Source organism: Lissotriton vulgaris, chromosome 10 (genome assembly GCF_964263255.1).
Source record: "Lissotriton vulgaris chromosome 10, aLisVul1.2, whole genome shotgun sequence".
In the NCBI taxonomy this organism is placed as follows: domain Eukaryota; kingdom Metazoa; phylum Chordata; class Amphibia; order Caudata; family Salamandridae; genus Lissotriton; species Lissotriton vulgaris.
Window position 1 is genome coordinate 740,909,415 of NC_141698.1, and position 23,421 is coordinate 740,932,835.

At 42.7% G+C, this 23,421-nt stretch overlaps 1 protein-coding gene across 2 annotated transcripts in view; it reads right to left on the bottom strand.

The window, feature by feature from the left end:
• The window catches only part of LOC147688735 (uncharacterized), a 149,229-nt gene that overhangs the window by 13,717 nt on the left and 112,091 nt on the right, over positions 1–23,421 (bottom strand). Inside the window, exon 6 of one of the 2 annotated variants that reach the window (XM_086941607.1) lies at positions 11,227–11,408. In XM_086941607.1, coding sequence (XP_086797733.1) covers positions 11,227–11,408 — 182 coding nt within the window. Of the gene's footprint in view, positions 1–222; positions 3,661–11,226; positions 11,409–23,421 lie in introns of those variants that run through there. The other variant, XM_086941608.1, reaches the window with a different exon arrangement.

A 23,421-nucleotide genomic window follows, 5' to 3' on the forward strand; every position in this document is an offset into this window, starting at 1 on the left:
TTGTGCAATATATGTTTTTAATTGATGATTTTGTTGATAAATTTTGTAACTAAAATATTTTTAATAAATTGTACCCTTTTTATAACTTGTTTGCATATGTTCCTTCTTGGTAAGTGTTTTTCAGTTCCACAAAATGAATGGTGTGATTTATGGTTGTGAGTTTGAATCCTGATCTAGGAACAGGTTACAATACTCCCCAGTGGGAAAACCCTTTTGTTTTACTTTTTAAATAAAGCTACTTAAAAAAAAATATAACCAGTTTTTTTTAAAGGAAATCGGGATGCATTTCAAAAACAAAAAGGGAACGTTTCAGTTAAATTTTTTAAGAGCAGGCAGTGGTCTGTGGGACCAAAAATGTTTTCGCTGCCAATTACAAAGGGTAGGCAGTAAACTTCGATTGCTTCGCGACCACATTCCACCCTTGGCATGCCCCTTCCTAATAGCAACTGGCAAACCCTATTTTGTGTGTCAGTAACTGGTTACCAACTCACAAAATAAGGTTGATACATGCTAATGCCTTTTTTAGTGGTCGCAAACGTCCTGAATCTCCATTTGCCACCGCTAAAAATGTGTGACAATTTTATTGATACTTTATAACAAGATGGACAATTACATCCATATAATGGTATACATATCAGCTATTTCCCATTTTGTGGAATGTAGTGATCAAGACACTGTATTAAAACATCTGTAGTGCCCTTGAATGGCTTATGCAAGATAAATAACTAGCCCCTTTTCTACCATGACAATGGCCACCATGGTGTCTAAGGCTCTGATTACGAGTGGGCCATTTTTTTCTGATCTGTGAAAATGCCCATGTTCTCCCAGTGATTGGAATCAGGAGTTTAGCAGCAATTACTACTACACTGCAATTTTCCCTGGCAAATGTTGGAGTTGAGACAGGGAAACATGATCCAGATTGTATGGGGATGCTACCCCTGAATCCTTATGGGTTTCATTTTTGTTTTTCAGGACGAGACCTGAATACCCGAGACTAGTGGTAGTGGCAACTTTTTAGGACTGACCTAAAGGCAGCTTTAGTTGTCTTGAGAGCTCTTTAAAAAAAATTGAATACAAATATATGCATATAGAAATTGTGAATAAGGTGTTGTGTAAATTAACACCTTGGCTGCTAGAGGTTCCCCCCCCCCCCGGTGCTGGACTCACAGAGTTATCTTTATTCATGACAAGCTCAGCTCGTCATGAGCACAGCTCAACCATGCCTCATGACGAGCTGAGCTCGTCATGAGCAGTGAAGGGGTTTAAACAACTGTTATTATTCAAGTTGTTTTAACTCATACTAGAATTGAAAGATTGGCTCTAAGATTGTATGCTGTAGAGTTATGTCAGAAAAGTGTGTAGCGTATTTTAGAAAACTACAAAGAGTTGGCCATAGGTCCTGGTAGAATGTGACATAACAGTGGCAATTGCTTACCTGTCAACATTTTAACTTAAAATTGCAGGTCATTTGAAGTCTCTAATAGGGTGATTCTGTTAAGCTGAATATCTTACAAAGTCATTTTTGGAGATCTTCAAGGTTTAAAAAAAGGGGTGACCCATTAAAGTCAATGGAGACAGTTTGCTTTTTAGGATGGTAAATACCAGTAAAATAAGGGTAACATCCACCAAATGTAGGTAACTGAACCCTAGGGCCAAGTGTGTGTGGGGTGAGGGGTGCCAAAGGATCTATTTCCTTAAGTTAAATTAAAAACATAATACTATTTCAAGATGTAAGTACTGTGGTGCCAGCACCCAGGACTGTGGTACTCATTGAGAACATTCCTATAGTACCTTGGTGCCAGCACTGTAGTATCAAAAGCATTTAAATAAATGTAAAAGTTTGAACGTTGGCCAGACCCTGCATCCAATTGCCATTCTGTAGGTCATAGGTGACTAGAAGACAAACTCTTTCTTTGGAGGATGTTTACGTTTTTAACATCTGTGGCGGCATTTTGTTTGTTAGGTGGGTGAATACCAATATAAAGAGGCCGGAATCCACCAAGTGTGGCTGACTTGACAGATAGGCTAGGTGTCCACCATGTGCTCAAACATTATATCCATTATCAAGTGACTGAGGATGGTATATTGTTCACAGAGTAGTTTGTCAAATTACTTTGAGTACACCAACACTACATGACAGTGTCACAATGAAAGGATGAGTTCACCATAGATGTCATTAATTACACCATTTTACATGTTATCAGTGATGTCATCAATGATGTAATTTTCATGTCATGAGAGATGTAATACATGAGGTCATAAGCAGTGAGAGGTGGCGGCACAATTTGAAGTTAGCTGATTGAACTATAATTGGCTCATTTCAGTATTTTTTCCATTTTTAAATGTTAACTCTTGTGTGACTTCATAACCTAACTATAGCATCACTTTAACCCTTGTTTATTTCAGTGAAGATCATTTTTTTTACCTAAGCTAAGGTCTTATTTTCAAGTGTAACTATAATATCAGTTTAACCATTGTTTTTTTCCAGTGTATTTCAGTGTTTACGATCATATTTCAGCTTTCAGATGTTTATAAGCATTGGAGTATGGACAACTACCATGTTCACATTCTATGTCTGTATGCACTGAGCTTAGCAAATAGGGTCATGCCCTCAGCCTCTAACTACATCTAATTATTTTCAAGAAATCATCCCAACTCCTTCTGCTCAGTGCCACTAGCTTTATGAAGAAGTAGTTGTACGCAGTTTTGCCTGTTGACATTCATTGTTTTGTTTTTTGCTTGACTTTTAACTTTTGGACGTGTACAGTGGAGGGTTGGTAGCAGGGCATGGCCTCTGGCACACAGTTCCATCATGGGAGCCTGAGCCCCCATGCTGTGCATGGCCTCTGGCTAAAAGATTGCCTGCAGGCCTTACTCCTACCCAAACAATGCCATTCAACCCACTGCCTGTGCATGGTCTTTGGCCAAACACAGTGAGGGGTTGGTTGCAAGGCCTGGCCTCTTTGACTTGGCCTTGCACACAACTTCACCACAGCTTTCTTCGACCTTGTGCAGCGAGAGGTTGGCCACAGGACCTGGCCTCCAGCCAAGTCCTGTGCCCAACCCTTTATGGGCACCAATCCCCAATGGACGCCAATCTGCTAACTGAAGACCAACCTCCCCACCAGCGCTGAACCCACAATTTCTTTTACCTTTTTGGAACTGTTTTTGGGTACTGCCAGACAGGCGTCACTGACATAGTACCTTGGTACCATGCGAGCTTCCCTGATGAAGCTTGCCCAGCACCATGGTACCATGAGGCAAAGCATATTCAATGACTCCCACAGGAGTGCCACAGTACTTAAAGTTTCCTGTGCTAGACACTTCGAGAGCATCACAGTACCCTTGACCTGAATTTAAAAAAAATTCTTTGCCTTTCGGGTATCATTCGCCTCCCCTCCACAAGTGTTGAGGTGTCAGAGTGCCCCTACCCTGCCTCGTATGCCTTATTTTGCAAACCTCTTCTGGATACAGGTATTGAATCCCAGAGTCCTGTACTGGCCACAACATTTTTTGTGAGTTTTGGCCAGCCAATCAGATAACTCTGTTCCATGGCACTTGTACCAAAATGTCCACAGGAGAAGAAGCTCACTTGAGTATTCAGGTGGCACAATTTTTTAGATTTTTGCTTCTGAGGTGCTACCTCGGGACCTCTGTCGGACCAACTCTCGAGATATAACTAACTTCTTAACTGATCCATGCTCATGCTGAGCCCCTCTTTTAATGATAATTTTTCAAAAAACGCTGAATGGATTCATACCAAATCACAAATGCACACTTTCTCAATAAAGTTTTAACTTTTTACCAAATTTGTTATAATTCCGTTCAGCTGACAGCAATTTTTTCTGTGGGAATTAACATGGGGAATAAACATGTGGGGACCCTCCTTTTCTGACCCCCAATTGATGGATCAGCACAAAGTTTTCCATGAAGGAGCCAAGCTGGTTCATCTTTTATTTTGGAAATGTTTGTGCAGGTTCGTCAAAAGGCACCAAACTTATCAGTAAAAATGGTCCTTTCTATGGAATAGCTGACCTTACTATAACTGCACTCTGGGGACCAGCTTGCTGAGTATAAGTTTGAAGGCACTTGATTTTACTAGGACTGCTGGTACCTAAGTATACTAGAATGTCATCACAATAGTATAAGTAGTAATCAAGTGATTTTATTTATTGAAAGTTGCCAGCCTCATGTTTTCCTAAACATTTCTAATACAATATAAACATATAATGGGCTTTTAGTAAAGCATCTTTCTCCATTAGGCTGCTCAATTGTTGCCCAAATGATGCTCCCTCTTGCCACAACATATAGATTAGGTTATTGATTAGTCGACTGCAACCTCTGGATATATTTACTGTGAACGATTGCATTCCTATTGTACACATTTAAAATTCTAACTAAATTACAAACTTTAATGTTGAAGCTACATCTCCTCACCTATGTGAAGGGCATTCAAAGCAATTGCATCTGGCTTGAGATGAACTGACTGGAGAGGGACACCTAATAATGAGTTGTGGTAATGCCTCTTTGTTAGGGAGTTGCTTCAAACTCGAGAGGGACATCTAACAAAGTCTCGAAAGACTATAGCATGGTTAAAAACTTCAAGCTGCTGCTTTTAACTCATCAACTTATATTACTAGAAAGTTCATATGAACCTGGGTTTCTTGAATTTTTATGGTGCTGATTGTAAATGATACACTTTTGTGCGGATCTACAGTGATGTCGGATAAGTATGAGGCGATGATAATAAATAAATATACAGAATGCTATGGTGAAAGAGTTAGCCCAAGTGAATTGCTAGTTCTTCTTCCATGGTTAATCCTGATGGGATCTTAGTTTGTAGATCTATTATGTATCTGGATTCCAGTCTGCGTAAATGAAGTTCTCTGTCTCCTCCACGTTCTTTGACTAGGACGTGGTCCCAGTCAAAGAAGAAGCAGATTTTGATTACTCTGGTGGAAGCTAGCAACATGCCTCGCTACTGGGTAGGTTGAGTCATTGTGTTCAATAGCCCTATATATTTATATATATACTCACTAAAAAACACAGGTTTCAGGGACGTTATAGTTAGGAATTAGCATTTAAAAAACCTTAGAAATTCACAGAGAAAAAACCAAAGGTTTCATAGATGTTATAGTTAGGCTGACATTTCACTTGTACAAAAACTGAGAAATTTAGCCTCCCCCAGCAGCTCCACTCTCAATCCCACCCCCACGGACAACGACCCAACCACCGCCACCCAACCCCTGCACAATTGAATGACCGACTGCGCCAACACCATTGCCCTTATCAAGAAAATGGCGACCCACATGCCTAGAGAGCCAGCTGGTTCTCCACCGAAACCTGAGACTCTAGATGAACCTGCAGACGCCAAACTCATCAGATACTTAAGGAAGAAAGCATTCCAGGACAGAATCTCCGCCCACACACACAACTGCAAGGAACTTTCGGCCACCATCCCAACTGTGAGACAACCAACATCCTCCCTACCAGGAACTCTGCAACAGACTCAGCGCCTTCTTCCATCACAAAATCAAAACCATCTATGTCAGCTTTGATGATGGCAGCCTACACCCACCATTCCTCCCTACACCACGCAGCCCACACTTGACAGCTGGACCACCCTCACCTTCAAAGAAACCCTGAAGACTATGAAGTCTGTCCACTAGGAGGCCCCCTCGGACCCCTGCCCCCACCACATCGACCACAGAGCCACTGACATCTTATTCCCGAGCTTCGACGAATTACCAACCGCTCCTTCGAGACCGCCTCCTTTTCCGATGACTGCAAAGATGTCGAGATCACCCCTCTCCTGAAAAAACCCTTGGCGGACCCCACAAGCCTCAAAAAATTCAGACCGGTCTCTTTACTCCCATACTGAGCTAAACTCATCAAAAAAGCTGTCAACAGCCAGCTTTCCCCCTTCATAGAATTAAACAACATCCTCACCTCCTTCTAATCCAATCCGGCTTCAGGAAAAACCACAGCACTTAAACCACCCTGCTCGCCGCGACAGACGACATCTGTTCCCTCCTCAACAGAAGAGACACTGGACCCTCATCCTCCTGGACCTCTCTGCAGCCTTCGATACAGTCTCTTACCGCACCCTAGCCTGCAGACTTCATGATGCAGGAATCCGGAACAAGGCCCTCGACTGTCTTCACTCATTTCCATTTGGCAGAACGCAACAGGTTAGACTCCCACCCTTCCTCTCGGAGCCCACACGACCACCTGCGGAGTTCCTCAAGGAGCCTCCATCCGCCCCACCCTGTTTAGCATCTATATTGCCCCGCTCGCACACATCATCAGATCCCATGGACTCAACAATGTTTGCTACACAGACGACACCCAACTCATCCTCTCCCTATCCAACAAACCCAACATCTCCAAACACAACAAGAAGGAATGGAAGCAGTTGCCAGGTGGATTAAGAACAGCTGCCACAACTAAACACGGACAAAACTGAAGTACTCATCACAACCCGATGCCTGGAATAATACCTGTTGGCCCCCTGCCCTCGGGAATCCACCCCGCCACTGACTCACGGAACCTCGTAATCATCCTGGACTCTGAACACAAAATTGACCGCCAAATCAATGCTGTCTCTTCCTCCTGCTTCCACACCCTCTGTCTCCTACAAAAGACCTTCGACTGGATTCTCCTCGACCACAGGAAAACCATCACCCACACCCTCATCAGCAGCAAATTGGACAATGGCAACAAACTCTACGCCGTGATCAACAAGAACCTCACCTCCAAACTCCAGTACGTCCAGAACGCCTCCGCCAGACTAGTCCTCAACCTACAGCTCCACTGCCACATCACCCAACACCTGCGTAAAGTACATTGGCTCCCTGTTGATAGGAGAATCATCTTCAAGCTCCTAGCCCACATCCACAAAAACCTCCACAACACTGGACCTGCCTACCTGAACCACTGCCTCTCGTTCCACATACACCAAAGATCCCTCCACTCAGCCCAACTCTCCATGGCTATGATGATGCGGATCAAGAAGACCAGAACAGTTGGTTGTTCCTTTTCCTTCCTCGCAGCTAATGCATGAAACACCCTCCCTCTCCACCTCCGACAGACACCAACCCTCACCAAGTTCATGGTTGAACTCAAGACCTGGCTCTTCAATGAATCGCCATGAACTTCCGGGAGATGCGCTCCCCCCCCCCCCCCCCGCCCCTCTTCAGCACCTGGAGACCCTTTTGGGTGAGGAGCTGCGCATACCAAACCTTGATTGATTGATTGATTGATTGAGGTTAATAAGTAAAAACACAATTTTGTTGGAGATTTCTACATTGGTACTACCAGAAAGGAGCGCCCTAAATTCATGAAAATTCAAAACTATGTTGCTGTAAACATTCAGTGTATGGCACCACAATCACACAATACCGACCTTGCCTTTGTTGCTCATCAATGAAAGATTGCAGTTGCAAATCTTGTGCATGCCACAGTCTGTAGCCTAAACTCAGATATCATTCAGGGCCTTGCAGCGCTTCCAGCTGCCCAGATATGTGAGATAAGAAATCCAGAACTCAATCCAATTTGGTGTCTGCCCAGAGTAGTTCACAAGATTTGCAGACAGGTCTTTCAACATTAAGGGCTTGAAACTCTTGCTTGCCTTTCATGCTTACTACAGGCTTGAATGGGGCCCCATACCATCCCAATGGGGCCTTGAGATTAAGTTTAATCTGACAGGCCCATGACCGGAAAACATAAAAGCCACTCAGTCCACTCATGCTGATACTACCCAAAAGCATTGCTGATATATTTATGGGGTAAATTTGCAAAGAGTAAACAGTTATAAATATCTAAGTACCTCTGGGAAATGTTGCAATTATACTACATCCTAAACAAATTGGATAGTAGTGGAGAAAGGGAATGAGTTGGATAATTCAGTTTAACCTCTGGTGAGTTCTCACCTGCTATTATGATGGAAGTGTATAAGGCAAAGGTGGTGCATCTAATGACTCTTGCAGCTCCATTATGGCTTGTGTAAAGTATATCCTCCATTGATTCTTTGAAGAGTGGTGTATAAAGAAGACTTTTCTGTGTGCCTGGAAATGGCTGAAACGTGGCCCTAGGACTGGAACAGAGGTACTGATTACGATGTCAGGCAGACAACCACTGACAAGCCGTCGGTGGTGGTCTGCCAGACAGGCTATCGGTCCGACCACTGCATTACAATGCAGGTGGTCAGACTGCAGCAGTCGGGGGGAAAGGCCTTCGCCGCTGACAGGATCATCTGATCCCGACAGGGTTGCGGTCAGAATCATACTCCCATTTGGAGGCGGTGCAGAGGCAGACACCGCCATCAGGAATTCAATATCACTTTCCAACAGTCTTTTCAAGGTGGTCCGACGCATCAGCAGATGGCGGTCCAACCACCTGATTTTGTGATCGGGCCTTTTGTCTTTTTTCTCCATATACTCTATTATTAATAATTAACAATGTGATTTTTCAAGGCGTCAGGAACAGATGAACTCAAGCAGGGTAGATTTATGCATAACGAATCAGGACATGATATTTTCGCATCATTCTGTAATAAATGGATAACAGCCTTAGATTTTATCTCTCTGATCTTGGACTAGACAATATCAGATGATGCATTTAACAGTGATGTCAAATATGAGATCTTTATTGTTATAAAAAATAGACTATGAAAAATTGTGTAGTGAAATCTTGTTCACACAATATGTTACTAAAACAGATAGACACCAATTGCCTGCAAACTTCCAATTTTCTGGAGCTACCCATAGGATTAGTAAAATCCTTTGCCAGACCAGATCGCTGTACTGTTATTTTAAGAAATTCTCGACTATTTTGATTTTGGGATGCAGATTGAGACCCTAGTGCACATAATGTGATAATGTAATCACTTAAAGGACCAGCATATTGAAATTTGTAATATGAATACTTGTATGATTTTATCAAATGGGTAAAATAGTTTGAAGTAACTGACAAACAACAATGCTTTTATACCAGTATGTAGGTTTTGGAATGATTTAATGATGTTCCATGATCTGTATTTCATTCTTAAGAAGAAATGTTGATATGATTTTTTAGATATCCAAAGTAAGCTACTGAATTAATAATCCACCCTAATCTCTTTCAATACAAAACTGTGTAGAGTGGTCAGAGTCCAAAGATATTTTCCCATCACTTGACCGCACAATTTTATGTGAATCTCAGTTTGCTTAATTGTGATCAACATCACAATATTATCCAAGCGCTGTTAGGCCACCTGTCTTCAGGTGAACATACCATACTAAATGCCTTCACACCTCTTTCTGGTGCCCAAATCGTTGGTCAAAAGATGACAATTTATACTGATGGCTACACCTACCACTTTGAAGCCTGCTGACTTCCATTGTAACATCTCCCTAAATGTAAATAACATGGAGGAAACTCTTATTTGGATTCAGAACTTTACAAAACAATTGTATAAATCAAATAATTGTATGGGGTGACTTTGTACCAACACAGGAGGGATCAGTGAGTTGAACATTCAGTATTGAAACATGTGTCACCTGCAGGTTCACCTGAGGTCAATAGAATGAGTAATATACATTTGGTTAATGGTAGCATCTCTTATTTACAGTGTTTGGAAGCAGTAGAATCTAGTATGAAATGCTACATAAAAATATGTTATTCATGTTAAGTACCTTTGAACTGCCAGACAGATCTGTCGAAACACACATGAAACGTTTGTGCCCTTGAAAGGAATCAAACAGAACCAGATAAGAATTCTTGTGTATCACCTGTCTGGTTGCTGAGGGACTCTGCTTTAGTCCTAGCTGATGTCTGTCTCCTGTCTTGATGTGGGTCCGGGCCCTGTTTCAAACTGGATTTTACCGTTAGATATGGGAGGACATTGGTGATTTTCATAGTACCCTCCCATACACACCCCATCTCTCAAAGCCCAAGTTGAGTGTGGATGAAAACTTAGGGCAACCTGGGATTGCCCAGGTACATGGCATTTAAGGGCTGTTTGCAGTACGGCAAAAACAGAATTACAGAAAAAAGGTAGAGTTGCCTTAAGGTACATTCTCCTCATTTTTTTAGGAAAGAGTCAGGAACCATACCCACTGACTAACTGGTGTCAGGCGTAAATGTGGCACCCAAAGGAACCATCCCAGAACACTCTATGCAGCTGTGGAAAACAGAAGGACTGCACCTGCTGTTTGAGACTTATGAGGGAAACTGGAGGGGTCGACCTGGCCTGCTAACACTTTTACCCAGGGCTAAGAAGTGGACTCCAAGTGTCAGTTGGCTGAGCTCCCTTTGGTGATAAGCTACATGAGGCATGACTCTCAGAGAGCCTTTACGTTCTTTCCCTATGGTCCTGGGGCGTTAGAAGTGTACTCCTGTGGTTGTTTTGGCACCAGAATAAAGTTTTGACATTTTTTCCTCTAGAGCTGCTCAGCCCACTGCTGGGAAAAGTATTAGATCAACAGTTCCATAGCATAAGATTGAATTTCATCCTTGTGCCATTCAGGAGAAATGTAGATGTTTGTGACAAAATCCTTTTCTGAATTGAGATTTGGAAAACATTTCTGACTTCTTGACACCTAGACTTCAAGGAGACCAATCTACTTGGTGTATCTGACTTGGGCTCCATTGCACCTTGGTTCTGGTCTATCGTATTCATTGACTTTCAATGGGTATTACTTTTGACTTGCCACTTTTTCTTCTTACATTTTTTTAAAGATTAATTTTACAGTTTCCCTATTGGATTTTTTTTGTTTTAGTGTCATCTCACTTATTACATTTTTTTCTCCTTTTATGAATTGGAGTTGGATATTTATTGTGTTGTGTCTTTTACTTTCTAACTGTTTTTTTATTACTACTACATTTTCGTTAAGTCATGCTTGTCTGCTCTAGCACCAGGAAACCAATCGGTGGCAGTGCGCTCAATAAATACTTTTTAACATTTAACATAACATACATTTAACATAACATAGTTACAAGAGATTCAGCTCAGGTTGAAATTATTGAAGCCTTCAACCGGACTTAACAGGTTAGTGACTCTATTAATGGGCTACCATCCACTCCAATCAACAATTAACATTCTTACAGTTAGGTTGACCCCAGCCACCCAATGTTTCTTTTGTTTTGCACTTACCTACAGATCTACAATTTTAGGGTGAGAGACAAACTGGTTGAAAATGAGAATTCATCCTACAAACTATTTGGAAGTACAATGCTGAAAAGTACCTTTCTGAGAGGCTTTAATAAAAGAATGCCACAGCCTTCTCCTCTTCCATATCCATCAGCGTTTTTAGAAAATGGTTTACTGGTACCTTCCGGGGAAATCATTTTTGCCTTGCTGAGAATGACATAAATGCGGGGGTCGATAATACAGTTTACTCCTCCACACAAAGCCATTTCACAATCTCCTAAAATAAAAAAAAAGGAGAGGGGTTTCACATTTGAAATTAACTAATTATAAATTATCTTTTTGTAGCTAAGTTAACAAATAGATCCGTACCATGAGCCTCAGGTGTAGGGCTTGAATCGATGCATAGAAGAATATTTTTTTCTTGATCCTTGTATGACCCTCAGACACTCAAGAGATTCTGACCCTCTTCCTTCCCAATTTAACCAAGAGTTTTTCTGGGTCACTACAAGTGCAGAATGCTCTTTTGGGGCAATCCCATGAGATCTATAATAAGTAGGATCTTCTCATGGCATTTTTAAAATATCTCTGTTATCTCAACTGTTGTAAAATTCAAAACATGAGTACCAAGGAGGCTTCTTTTCCCAGTCAGTATCAAGGAGTGCTGTGTGTGTTACTTCCTCTTCCCAGTCTATGACAATTGGTGGTTAGAAAAATAGTTTATTCAGAAGGACAGTTTTGAAAAGAACTCTTGTTTAAACTGAAACAGTGGTGTAAGATGGACATTAATTACAGGTTTCTAAAATTACATTTATTAGACCCCGGTCTCCAAATTGTGCTAAAGGAAACCCCTCAAGGCAGACACATAGGCACCAATTACAGGTGTCGTACACGGACTGCCAGGCATGCTGGGGCGTGGCATTGGTGGTCTCCCAACCGCTGTATTACAATTGGTTTCGAGAAGGGGCGTAAAAGCTGATTCTTATCCTAAGGTAGCCTGCTGAAGTGCCATGTGTACCAAAACTAGAGTCTTAAACAGGATTCTCCAACTGCAAGTGAAGGGCAGGTAGGTGCAGGGACATATCAATTGTCGAAGGAAGGCAAGGGAACATACTGGCTGCCATGTTCTGGACCACCTGAAGCCTGTTTATCAGGTAGTCAGGAAGTCCCAAATATAGGGATTTCCATAGTCCAGCATTGATGGTAAAAAGTGCCTGGACTACGGACTTCCCTGTAGAATGGACATGTCAGTGCATGCCATGCAGAAACTGTTTTTGGTGTCCCCATTGCTGTGCCCTTTTTTAGAGGAACTGCAGGGGAAACTCCAAAACTAGCCCACCAGACAGGATGAAACTCTTATTCTGGTGGGTGATCTGAACACAGTTTTGGTGGTGTGGTGGCAGGGCGGGTCCGGCGTCCCACCACCAAAGTCATAATTGGGCCCTTACTGTTATGCCTATAAGAAAAGAGTGCATGTAATGGCTCAATCAATAATAATACTAATGATCATAATTTTCATTACTCTTATAATTGCTGGGTTTTAGCCTAGCCCCCAGACTGCATTTTGACCAATAAAATGATTTTTCTCCAACAATTCTCCTGTGCATTCAAAAACCCAGCTGTGTGGAATAGGGCATGTGGCAAGGATCATGTAAGGAGAGAATGCAAGGTTATAATAATGAAGACTTGATTCAGACTAATAAACATTACCATTAGCTAAGTGAAAATAGACATGCATCATGCATTACACATATAGATTTACTAGTCAGGAAAAGAAGAACTAGCTTACTCCACATTTGCCATGACCTTTGCAAGAAATGCAGGAGTGAGGCCACTGTCAGAGCTATTCATGAACTCTTTCAGATAAGGTGTGTCTCAATGGAATTGACAGCTGAGACTGGTCAGGCTCCCCAAACATCTCCAAGATCTATGGACAGTAGGAATCAGACCACTCTGTATAAAAATACTTTGCATAAAAAAGAACCCTCCTAGGGAGCTTAAATAATTCAACCAAATATCCAGAGCAGAAGCAAGGTTCACCAATTCGTATGTGCATGACCCACCACTGGACTTCAATAGTATAAAGCATTACAGAAGATATGAAAGGAATTCTCCCAAGCTTTTAACAACCTTGTCATTGTTAACAGCATCCAACTGCCAATTTGTGTTCTTTCTTGTTATCTGTTCCAGACATGATTATTGTCTCTAACCCCTTGCAGGTATCCCAAAATCCAACTGGTTCACTTATGCCAAATTGAGAATATAGTATTTAAGGACCAACTAGGCCTAACTGGGTCTGGGATTGCGTGGGTTCATGTCTAGAGAGTGGTTGAGATTAAGCCAAGCATTCCACCCATTACTTTTTTGCCTTATCCGAAGTCAGGTCAGGCACTTAGCTTAGGGAAACAATTACACCCTTAACTTAATGATGAAATTTGGGGTGGCTCCCAGTGGCTTGGATTTTTCTATATAAGGTTCTCTCAATAACCCAGAAAGCATATTTTGAAAAAGGACCCTCATTTCCCAATCAATAAGCAATAAGCACCTAGAAATGTACCCTCTGGAAACCACTCTCCCCCAGCTCTCTGGAGAAAAAGCATGTTTTGAAGGGGTGTTTTGGGCAGCCTTTTCCCAAATTTATGCAAAACTCTTGGAGAAGACCTTTGTTTGCTGAATTGAAACTAGTCTCAGTTTTGGAAACACCTAATCATTCTGAATCAATAGAACAGTGAATATCAATACTGCGGTCAGCATACGTTTTTAACCTATAATAAGTCACTTGTTGTGCCAGTGTACCCAGAATCACTTTTAAATCGTCTTATCATTAGGTCCTGACGGGTACACATATGCAAGAATAACATAGGTCACCAGAGCAGAATTTCCTATTTGAATCCGCAGATCCTTCTCATGAGTGAACAGTGTCCAATTTGTAAAATCTGTAAATACTATCTTTTTTTGTGAATTTACCTTCCCATTTAGTTCTTTTTTATCAGCTACATCATCATTGTAGGTACAGCAGCCGTCATGGGACAACATAAGTGGTGCAGACATTATGACAGGAAGTTACTGGCATTAAATAGGAAATATAACAAATTGAACACTCCTTAATAAGGAAAAGGAGCAGGTGGCTTTGGGGATTTGCAATTGGAAACATGAATTGTAAATGGAAAAAGGAATCCAAAGACCTCATGGAGAAGGCTATCATTTTCTGTAGAAGCCATCCAAATGCAACATCAACATGTTATCAGTGATCACTATCACCCAGTCTTATGTGAAGCCTTGTCACAATAGAAAGATGAGCATTGGATGGATGGAAGATTTGAATAATACCTTATCATGAGGAGGGTTAAAACCTGGGCACTTGAGGATGTCTTACCACTTTAAATTGTGGGGTCTATGTAACTAATTCAAACTGGTAAAACCGAGACCTCTGAAGAGCAGTAGTGACAAAGATATTGTGAGTGTATAAAGTAATGAGACATCCCAATGAGATGTTGAAATATTTTGGACAGAACTTACCTGTATCTTCTCCCGGCCTGAAACAGCGGCTTATTACCGCGAAACACGTGTTTAATATGATGATTTTTTAGAGTTAAAAAGTACAGAAGATTATTCATCACAAATCTATGAAGCTGATCACATAAATGTTGTCATTATTCATGATGGATTTATTGTAGCGCATGCAAGTTCTATGATTTGGATCAACTTCGTCATAATCCCCTGAATAAAAGTACTCAGATTTTTATTAAGTGTTGATGTGATCCCAAAATGTTTATACAAATATTGCTTTCATGTTTGCAATTAAAAACAGTAAATGAATATACATTTTAATCTTATGATTGTAAATAGAGAATAGCTTAACACATTGCTTCCCACAAATGCACATATGTTGAGGACACACACCAGCTGCCTAGGAGAAAATCGGCTCCACGGCCACCAGTCATCACCGGAGGACTGTTGATTCTCAAAATAGTACTTGTTAAATGCAGGATCCCTTATTCTTTTGTGGTGTACTAGTTCCAGTACCGGATTGAAGTTAAATGTGCACAATTACTAAAGGAAATGTGCTAGGGGATCAGAGTTACACAGATATATGCACTTGGCCATTTTGAGAGCCATTCCCCACAATTGGGTTCTCTTTGATGGGCTCAATACCCGCTGTATAGCACCAGGCATAGAGGAGAGATGTGTACAGTGGAGTGGCGTACAGTGGAGTGTTGTAGAGTGGAGTGATGTACAGTGGAGTAGCATAAAGTGAAGTAGCCTAGATTGGAGTCAAATTCAGTGGAATACAGTAGAGTGGAGTGATATATAATGGGATACCATACAGTGGAGCGGCGTACAGGGGAGCACTGTAGAGTGGAGTAGTGTAGAGTGGTGCAGGGTACACTGGAGTGATAAAGCCTGAAGTGGCGTAGAGTGGAGTAGCATACAGTGGAGTTGCATACAGTGCCATAGTGTAGAGTGGAGTGACAGACAGTTGAGCGGCATGGAGTGGAATAGAGTAGAGTGGAGTAGCAAACAGTGAAGTGGTGTATAGTGGAGTGACCTAGATTGGAGTAGTGTACAGTGGGGTGGGATAGAATGGAATAGCATACAGTGAAGTGGTGGACAGTGGATTAGCCTGCAGTGGAGTGCCATGCTGTGGAATAGCGCAGAGAGGAATGGCAGAGAGTGGACTGGCAAACAGGGGAATAGCGTAGAGTGGAATGGCTAAAGTAGAGTGGTGTAGAATGAAATAGTATACAGCAGAGTGCCATAGAGTGTAGTTGCATACAGGGGAATAGAGACAAATGGAGTGGTGTAGAGTGGAGCAAAGTGGTGTAGAGTGGAGTGTAGAGTGGAGTGGCCTAGAGCGCATTGGTGTACAGTGGAATGGCATAGATTGGAGCAGCATAGAATGGAGTGGCGTATATTGGAATCTCATAGAGTGGAGTGGCGCAAAATGGAGTGGGGTGGTGTAGTGTGGAGTGCTGTAAAGTGGAGTGCCATAGAGTCAAATAATGTACAGGTGAGTGTCATAGAGGGTTGTAGCATGCAGTGGAATAGCATAGAGTGGAGTGGCATGACGTGGAATAATATATAGTGGAGTGGCATAGAGTGGAATAACATACAGTGGAGTAGTGTATGGTGGAGTGGCATACAGTGGAGCAGCGTAGAGTGGAGTGGCATATGGATGTTAATGAAATCTGGCAGGAATGCACAATAAGGTTCTCAGAGTAATGCAGTATAGCGATCTTTGTTGCATTTCTCCAGATTTAGGAAACAACCAGGGCCAAGCATGGTGGCCATGTATTGCTTTATAAGGTGACTTAAGTATACAAGACTATGTGTGACGTAAGGGCAAATGCAATACAATAGTTTATCTGGCCATTAGTCACATATTTTGCCATGGTATATTGTGGCAACTTCGTGGTATACGGTGGTACATGGCAATAACAAGGCAATACGTGAGTGGCTAAAGGCTATGTTTACAAAATTAAAAGGCAAGCATATTATTTTTACTACACTTTTGCCAGTTTACTGGGTAAGGGCTTAGATATAGGTAAGTGGGAAGTTTTATTGTTTTTCCCTACCTATTACCACTTTATTAAAGTGGTAATATGTATGTAAATGTATTCAATTTTCTTTATATATTTTAAAAAATGTTTCTGGCGTACCTAGGAAGTAGTGTGTTTTTTGAAAACTAAACTATAAAGAAAATGTAAGTAGAGTGGTAATTTGTAGGGGTTACTGTGGTACTCTGCCCACTTTTTTATATAAAGAATAAAGGGCCAGATGTAGGTAGCCCTTTACCGATCGGAAACGGCCGAAAATACCGATTTTCGGCCGTTTCCGATCGGTAAAGGGCTAGGGAGATGTAGGTGCACATATTCGGTAATTTTACCGAATCGTTAATATTACCGAATCGGTAAATTTACCGATTCGGTAATATTTAACGAATCGGTATAATTATTACCGATTCGGTAATATTTACCGATTCGGTAAAATTACCGAATATGCTATGTGGGTAGCCAATTTTACATTGGCAAATGGCTTACAGAATCGGTATTTTACCATGGAATACAAATCCATGGTAAAATACCGATTCCTGTGTACATGCACATCTGTGCATGTACACATGTGCCATGTGACAGACAGACGTGCCCTTAGGGCATGTCTGTGTGCCACATTGCACACATGCCCGTTTTGGGGGTGCTAGAGGGTGTCAAAGTGACACCCCCTGCACCCTTGACAAAATCGGTATTTACCGAATCGTTGAATACCGATTCGGTATTTGAATTGAATCCTATGGGCTTCAAAGGCCCATAGGATTCAATAGCAAATACCGATTCGGTATTTACCGAATCGGTAAATACCGAATTTTAAGGATTCGGAAAAGAATCCAGATGTTGGGACCTACATCCCATTTACCGATTTTGAAATACCGAATCGGTAAAATTCGGTATTTCAAAATCGGTAAATGGGATTTACCTACATCGGGCCCAAAGTTTATAAAAAATTTAAAATACACTGTAGTTCCCTATTTTTGTCAAATATTGCCTAGCAGAGTGTATTTTTTTAATATATTTAAAAAAAAATGTTAATTACTTCCTAGCAAGTGATGTGGTACTCTATGATTTTATTTGTTAAACATACAGAAACTGATAAATAATGTTCCCAACCATTTATAATTTAAAAAAAGTGGTAATAGGTAGGGGAAAACGTATAAAACCTAATACTTTCCTACAGATGAGGTGTGCTTAAAACAACATGGCTGTCTTTATCTTTGTAATGGCAGTCATTAACTACTCACATTATGATTTGCCATTGGCGTGTAAAATGGTATTGCACAAAAAACTGCAGCAACAACAGATATCACTGAGCTAAAATACCTTATAACTTAAAACATTCTAAACTGGAATACTAATAAACATATTCTGCACACCATAATGTATAATCCTGACAAATTTCATGTACACCCAACTTGGCATTTGGCTGCTACATGTACAAAGTCTATGAAAATTGCATTGGGGCCAAAACACGTTTTGGAATCCCAATTGTTTCGTTGCACCCCTTTGTACCAGCTTAGACTGTGTTCTGGGATAGTGCCTTAGATATATATTGATAAGTAGCAGGGTTTATTTTTTTCCCTACTGCAATACTAGCAAGGAAATACTGTGGTATTTAAAAAAAATGTAAAAAGAAATTAAAATATGCTGTACTACACTATATTCTGCAAATACAGTGTACTATAGTGTATTTTCAAGTTTTGTACTTATTTATTTTACTTTTTTGTGTGGTAATTTTTTATTTAGATTTTAAGAAAGAACAATGCCAAAAGCTCCCAGAAGGGTTCAGCAATCCATAAAGAATGTAATGCAATGAACGGATACAACTGTCAGTGGTAACACAACGGCTCCAAATGGAAGAACACAACTAAACAAGCAAGTAAATAGTGACTAGGATGGATGAGGGCTGAATGCAAAAAGATAAGTCAATGAGGAGGATAGGATGGGAACAGAAGGGGAAGGGGGCAGCAAAGGTGTATTAGCAAGTTGGAACGCAAAGTGGAGGGAACGAAGGAGGTATAGGTGAGAGAACAGGTGGACAGAGGGAGGGGGAGACAGGATGAAGGGGTAAGGGGAATCATAAGAGTGCAGAGAGGTAGCGAAGGAGATAGAGGGAGAGGGGAGGGTGGGGGAGATGGGGACAGAACTGGGAGGAAGAGAGGGGATGAAAGGGGAGTCTGTGGGGGAGACCACAGAAGTGGCAGGTCAAGAACACTACCAGAAAGAAAGACACAAAACACAGAGCATCAGCCCACCCTCAATAAAGTTGATCAGATAAGAAGAAACATGTTGGCCATATCCAGCAAATTGTAAAATATTCTCTCATAAGAGGCGGTTTTGTACATAGCTGTGAACCATTACTCATGCGTTGGAAACTGCTGGGAACGCCAGTGACATAGGATGAATATCTTGGCTGGTTTGAGGGCGGTGGTGAGCAACCTACAGGAATGATGAATCAACTGGGGAAAGTCTTCTAGGACATGAAGTAGGACCAGCAGGTCCAGCAATGAAAAAGAGACAGCCATTGACTCCCTCAACATATTCCCATCTTGGTCCTGAAGGTGCGGATGAGCAGACGAACAATGCCACAATATTCATAGACACACTGCTAGTAAGAACAGTGGGGCAAGAGGCCCGCGACTTGAGCCTTGCTGGCATCCAGTACCAACCCTGCATGATCTTGAAAAGATAGAATTTCATCCAGGTCTCCAGTGCACCCCGTCCAAGGTTCTCTAGTAGATCCACCCAGCCCTCCTCTTTATACTCCATCTGGAGGCGAGCCTGCCAGGTTGCCTTCAGACACGCTGGCTTTGGCTGGAAGTAGTGATGGAGAGTCAGAAGGTTATCAACACCAGACATCACACCCTTAAACTGCCATGATTGAGAAAGTTGAGCACTTGCGAGGGAGGGAAAGGTCAGAGTTGGGATCCCAGCATGTGTGTGAGTCAATGGCACAGTTGTGTGTATCCCCACTGTTGGTTAGGAGGCAGGTCAAATTCTTCTTGTAGCACTGCAAAAGATTTGAGTTCCCCTAAGAGATCAGATGGCTCAGAGTGTGAATCCCGCGTCCTGCCAGGGTGCCCTGATTGATCATGCCCCCCCATGCAATGCCATCATTGTACCAAAAGCGTGCCTTATCGTAAAGGTCAGCCTCCACTGAGAGAAGCCTGTGGGCCAGTGTCTACGGTCTGGACATCGCCTGTATGATAGGGTTCCCCAACCCAGCTTTGGTGACGATGGGCATATGTAGGGAGAGCACTTTTGCTGGGGTATCTGCGATTTGTTTCTCTTTCGCGACCCACAGTGGGAGATCCCGGACCCGGGTGGGCATATACCCCAGTTGTGCCAGCTGCAGGGCCATGCAATAATGCTGAACAGAGGAGAGGCCAAGGCAATATGTTTCTTCATGGCTAGGAGGGGTCTCATCGGCCCCCAGATGAAGGACTAGATGCTTGCGTTAATCTACTGTTGCATCTTATGGGGTATCATTAGGGGAAGCATGCCTAGTACAAAGGTGAACCACTGGAGCGTCACCATCTGTACTTCCTTTGATCTCCTCCATAATGATAGGTTCAGGTGGGTCCACTTCTCAAAATCAAGCCTCATCCTCACCAGGAGCGGTTCCAGGTTATCTGCCACTATGTGTTATCGTAGATGGTAAGGTTTTTAAGAAGGAAGGCTCTCAGCTAGAACAGGAATCCAGCAATGGTGGCACAGGTGGCTACCCTCGAGAACGGTAAAGCCTCACTCTTCCGCCAATTAAATTTGTAGCGAGAGATGACCGTGAAAGCATCAACAGTCTCCAGCAACACTGGGATGGAAGAGAGTAGTACCAAGAGTTTGAGCAGGATATTTTCACCACTAGGGGCTCCATGGTGAGGAGGAACAGCAAAGGGGACAGCAGACACCCCTGTTGCATCCCCAGCAGACCGGGAAAGTAATCTGAGAGGAAACTGCTGCAATTGATCTGTGCCAAGGGGAGTCATAGAGCCAATTGACCCTGGAGATGAAATTGATGCCAAGGCCGAATTTAATTTCCAAAGTGCAACAAACAGGCATCATGTCAAAGGCCTTTTTGGTGTCCAGAGCCTCTTCTGACAGGTTTTCAGCCAGGCAGATCGCATGGGCCATTGTATGTATATGGTTGTGTGACGATCGACCAAGGAAAAACCCCACCTGTCTATGATTTACCAGGGAAGGAAAACCCCATTTGCAGCCGGCCACCAATATGCTGGCCAAGATCTTGAAGTCACCATTAAGAAGGGAGATGGGCTGATAGCTACTACAGAGAAGGAGGTCTTTAACTGGCTTGGGGAGAACTGTGATAAGGGCCCTGTTGGAGATGAGGCCTAGGGAGCCCAACAGGTTGGCCTCCTTGAGAGCATCATGGACAGAATCCACTACCTCAGCCCTAGTCCACTTGCAAAATTCAGCTGGTAAGTCATGATCACCTAAAGATTAATGGTAGGAAAGGTTAGATGTGGCTTGCTCAATCTCCTCCTTTATGATCTCTCCCTGGAGCAATTCACTACCCCTCTCGGTGAGGATGGGCAGTAGTATGGTGCCAAGAAAGGAAGCGATCTGGATCAGGTACCATTTCCTGGGAGTAGAGATCCTGATAATTGGAAGTGAATGCTTCCAAAATTTCCTGTGGGCGACTGACAAGGTCCCTGATAATGCCTGTACCTCAATTTCTAGAACACATAGTCTCCATTGGAGGTGAAGAAACAAGTGAGTTTCAAGCGCCTTCTTGAGGCTGCGCCTAAGGGCAACAGAGGGGTGGGCTGTGTAGGTGCATGTGAAGCTGGCTATGACTACCTCCAATGTTCTCTGCCACACTTCTCTCTGTTTGTAGGAAAAAAGCTGCATCCCTCATCAGTTGGCCCCTAATGGTTGCTTTTGCCCCTGCCCAGAGGCTCAGAGCCAAGTCCACCTATCAGTAGTTATGCTCCAGATAGGCACAAATTTGGGATTTGAGTTGTTCCTTACCCCTGGGCTAGGTATAGCAGGAAAGGTTAAGGTGCCACTGCTTGCGTATTTCCTGTGAGAGACCAGATCAGTCAAGAAGTGGATTGGAAAGTGGTATGAGAGTGTGCCCTTCAAGATGGAAGTTTCGTTCACGAGAGGGAGCATGGGCTGCGTCATGAGAAAGGAGTCCTACCTGATTTAGTACCACACAGGTGTATTCTTTGTCCGTGGGGTGCAAGTGACACCACAGATCTAAGAGGCTGTGATCCACCCTCATGGGCAAGGCATCTCAGCATGGGGAAGGATACCTCTGGGGATGGGGGGCTGCAGGTGTTGGGCAGCACCTGTAACAGTGAGTCAGCATGGAGCACACCATTAGCAAGGAACAGAGAACTCAAAACATCCAATGCTAAACCATTAGCTGTAAGCACTCATGCCAAACTCAGCCAGGTCCAATGAGCCCTGTATAGAGCAACTGTCTCAGGGCCTGTCAATCATTGGGTGACCCCCATCTTCAGTTGAGACAGGACCTATTGTGGCCCCTGTCCTGCCTCATCTCCCCCAGAGCTTTGATCACCTTCTGTCATGCGATGCAAATTGTCCTGATGTCTGGGCTCCCGAGGTTGTGTGTCCTCACTCACCAGCAGCAGCAGGTCCATGTCCATGTTGGAGGGAGTCAGGAAGATCAGAGCTGTATCCATGGCCCCGTTTCACAGACCATCCATGAAGGACTGCAATGCCGCCCGGTCGTAGAAGTACTTGGATGTGCCGTCCATTATTTTCTACATGCTCACCTGCTCAAAGAGGCCAAATTTTATTTCCCACTTGCGTAGTTGTTGTCTGAGGGACAAGAAGGCCCTCCGCTTCTCATTTGTCTCCCTTTAAATTTATATCTTTTGACCCTTGAAGTCAAAGGGCCCATGCGAATTTGCCACTGCAAGTGTCTGATAGGCCTGATGAAACATGCAATGATGGGCCTCACACTCAACGGCACCAGTGGCCGACTGGGCAGATTCTGTGGGCATTTTCAACAGGAGCAAGGAAGTTATCCCTAGGAGGATGAGCAGGAAATCTCAGAAAAAAGTCCTGTAATTCAGTGCCTTCAGCCTTCTCCAGGATGCAACAGAAGCGGGCGTTGTCTCTGCGGCTCCCGTCTTCGAGGCAGGTAATCTTGTCATGCAAGACCCTGAGTTCCTAGTACCCAGAATGAAATCAAATCTGGCTTCCAAAGAGGACAGGCAGTAATCTAGACCCTCCCCATTGTCATGGAAGCTGGGGTTATCCACCTGATTTAATTTTGTCTCTGCTGTGAGGTCAGAGAGAAAATTAAGTACACATCATTAAGTGAGTCTTGTGAGATATTTTCTAAAATACAGGTGAATACCATGAGGAATTGAACAGATAAAAACACAGATTGCGCAGTGTAGTACTCAAGCCCTGATGATGTCCCTAGAGGACGAAACGCGTCAGCTGATCTAATATGTTGAAATGAATTGTGATTGATATGATAGGGAAGAAGATCTTGGCTGATTTGATATTTTGAAATTGAACTGTTATTATTAAAATAAAGAAGACAGACCTTTTTTGAACTGAACCTACTGCCTAAGGACTTGTTATTGGAAGATTTCCAAATCATGGATTGATGCACGTATTGAGTCTTTTTTGGTGCTCCTCTTGTTTGCATTTACAGAAGATATATATATATATATTTATTCATAGGCAAATTCCAGAGTGGCTAATGATGCCCCTTCATCCCCTTCTCAACAATGACAA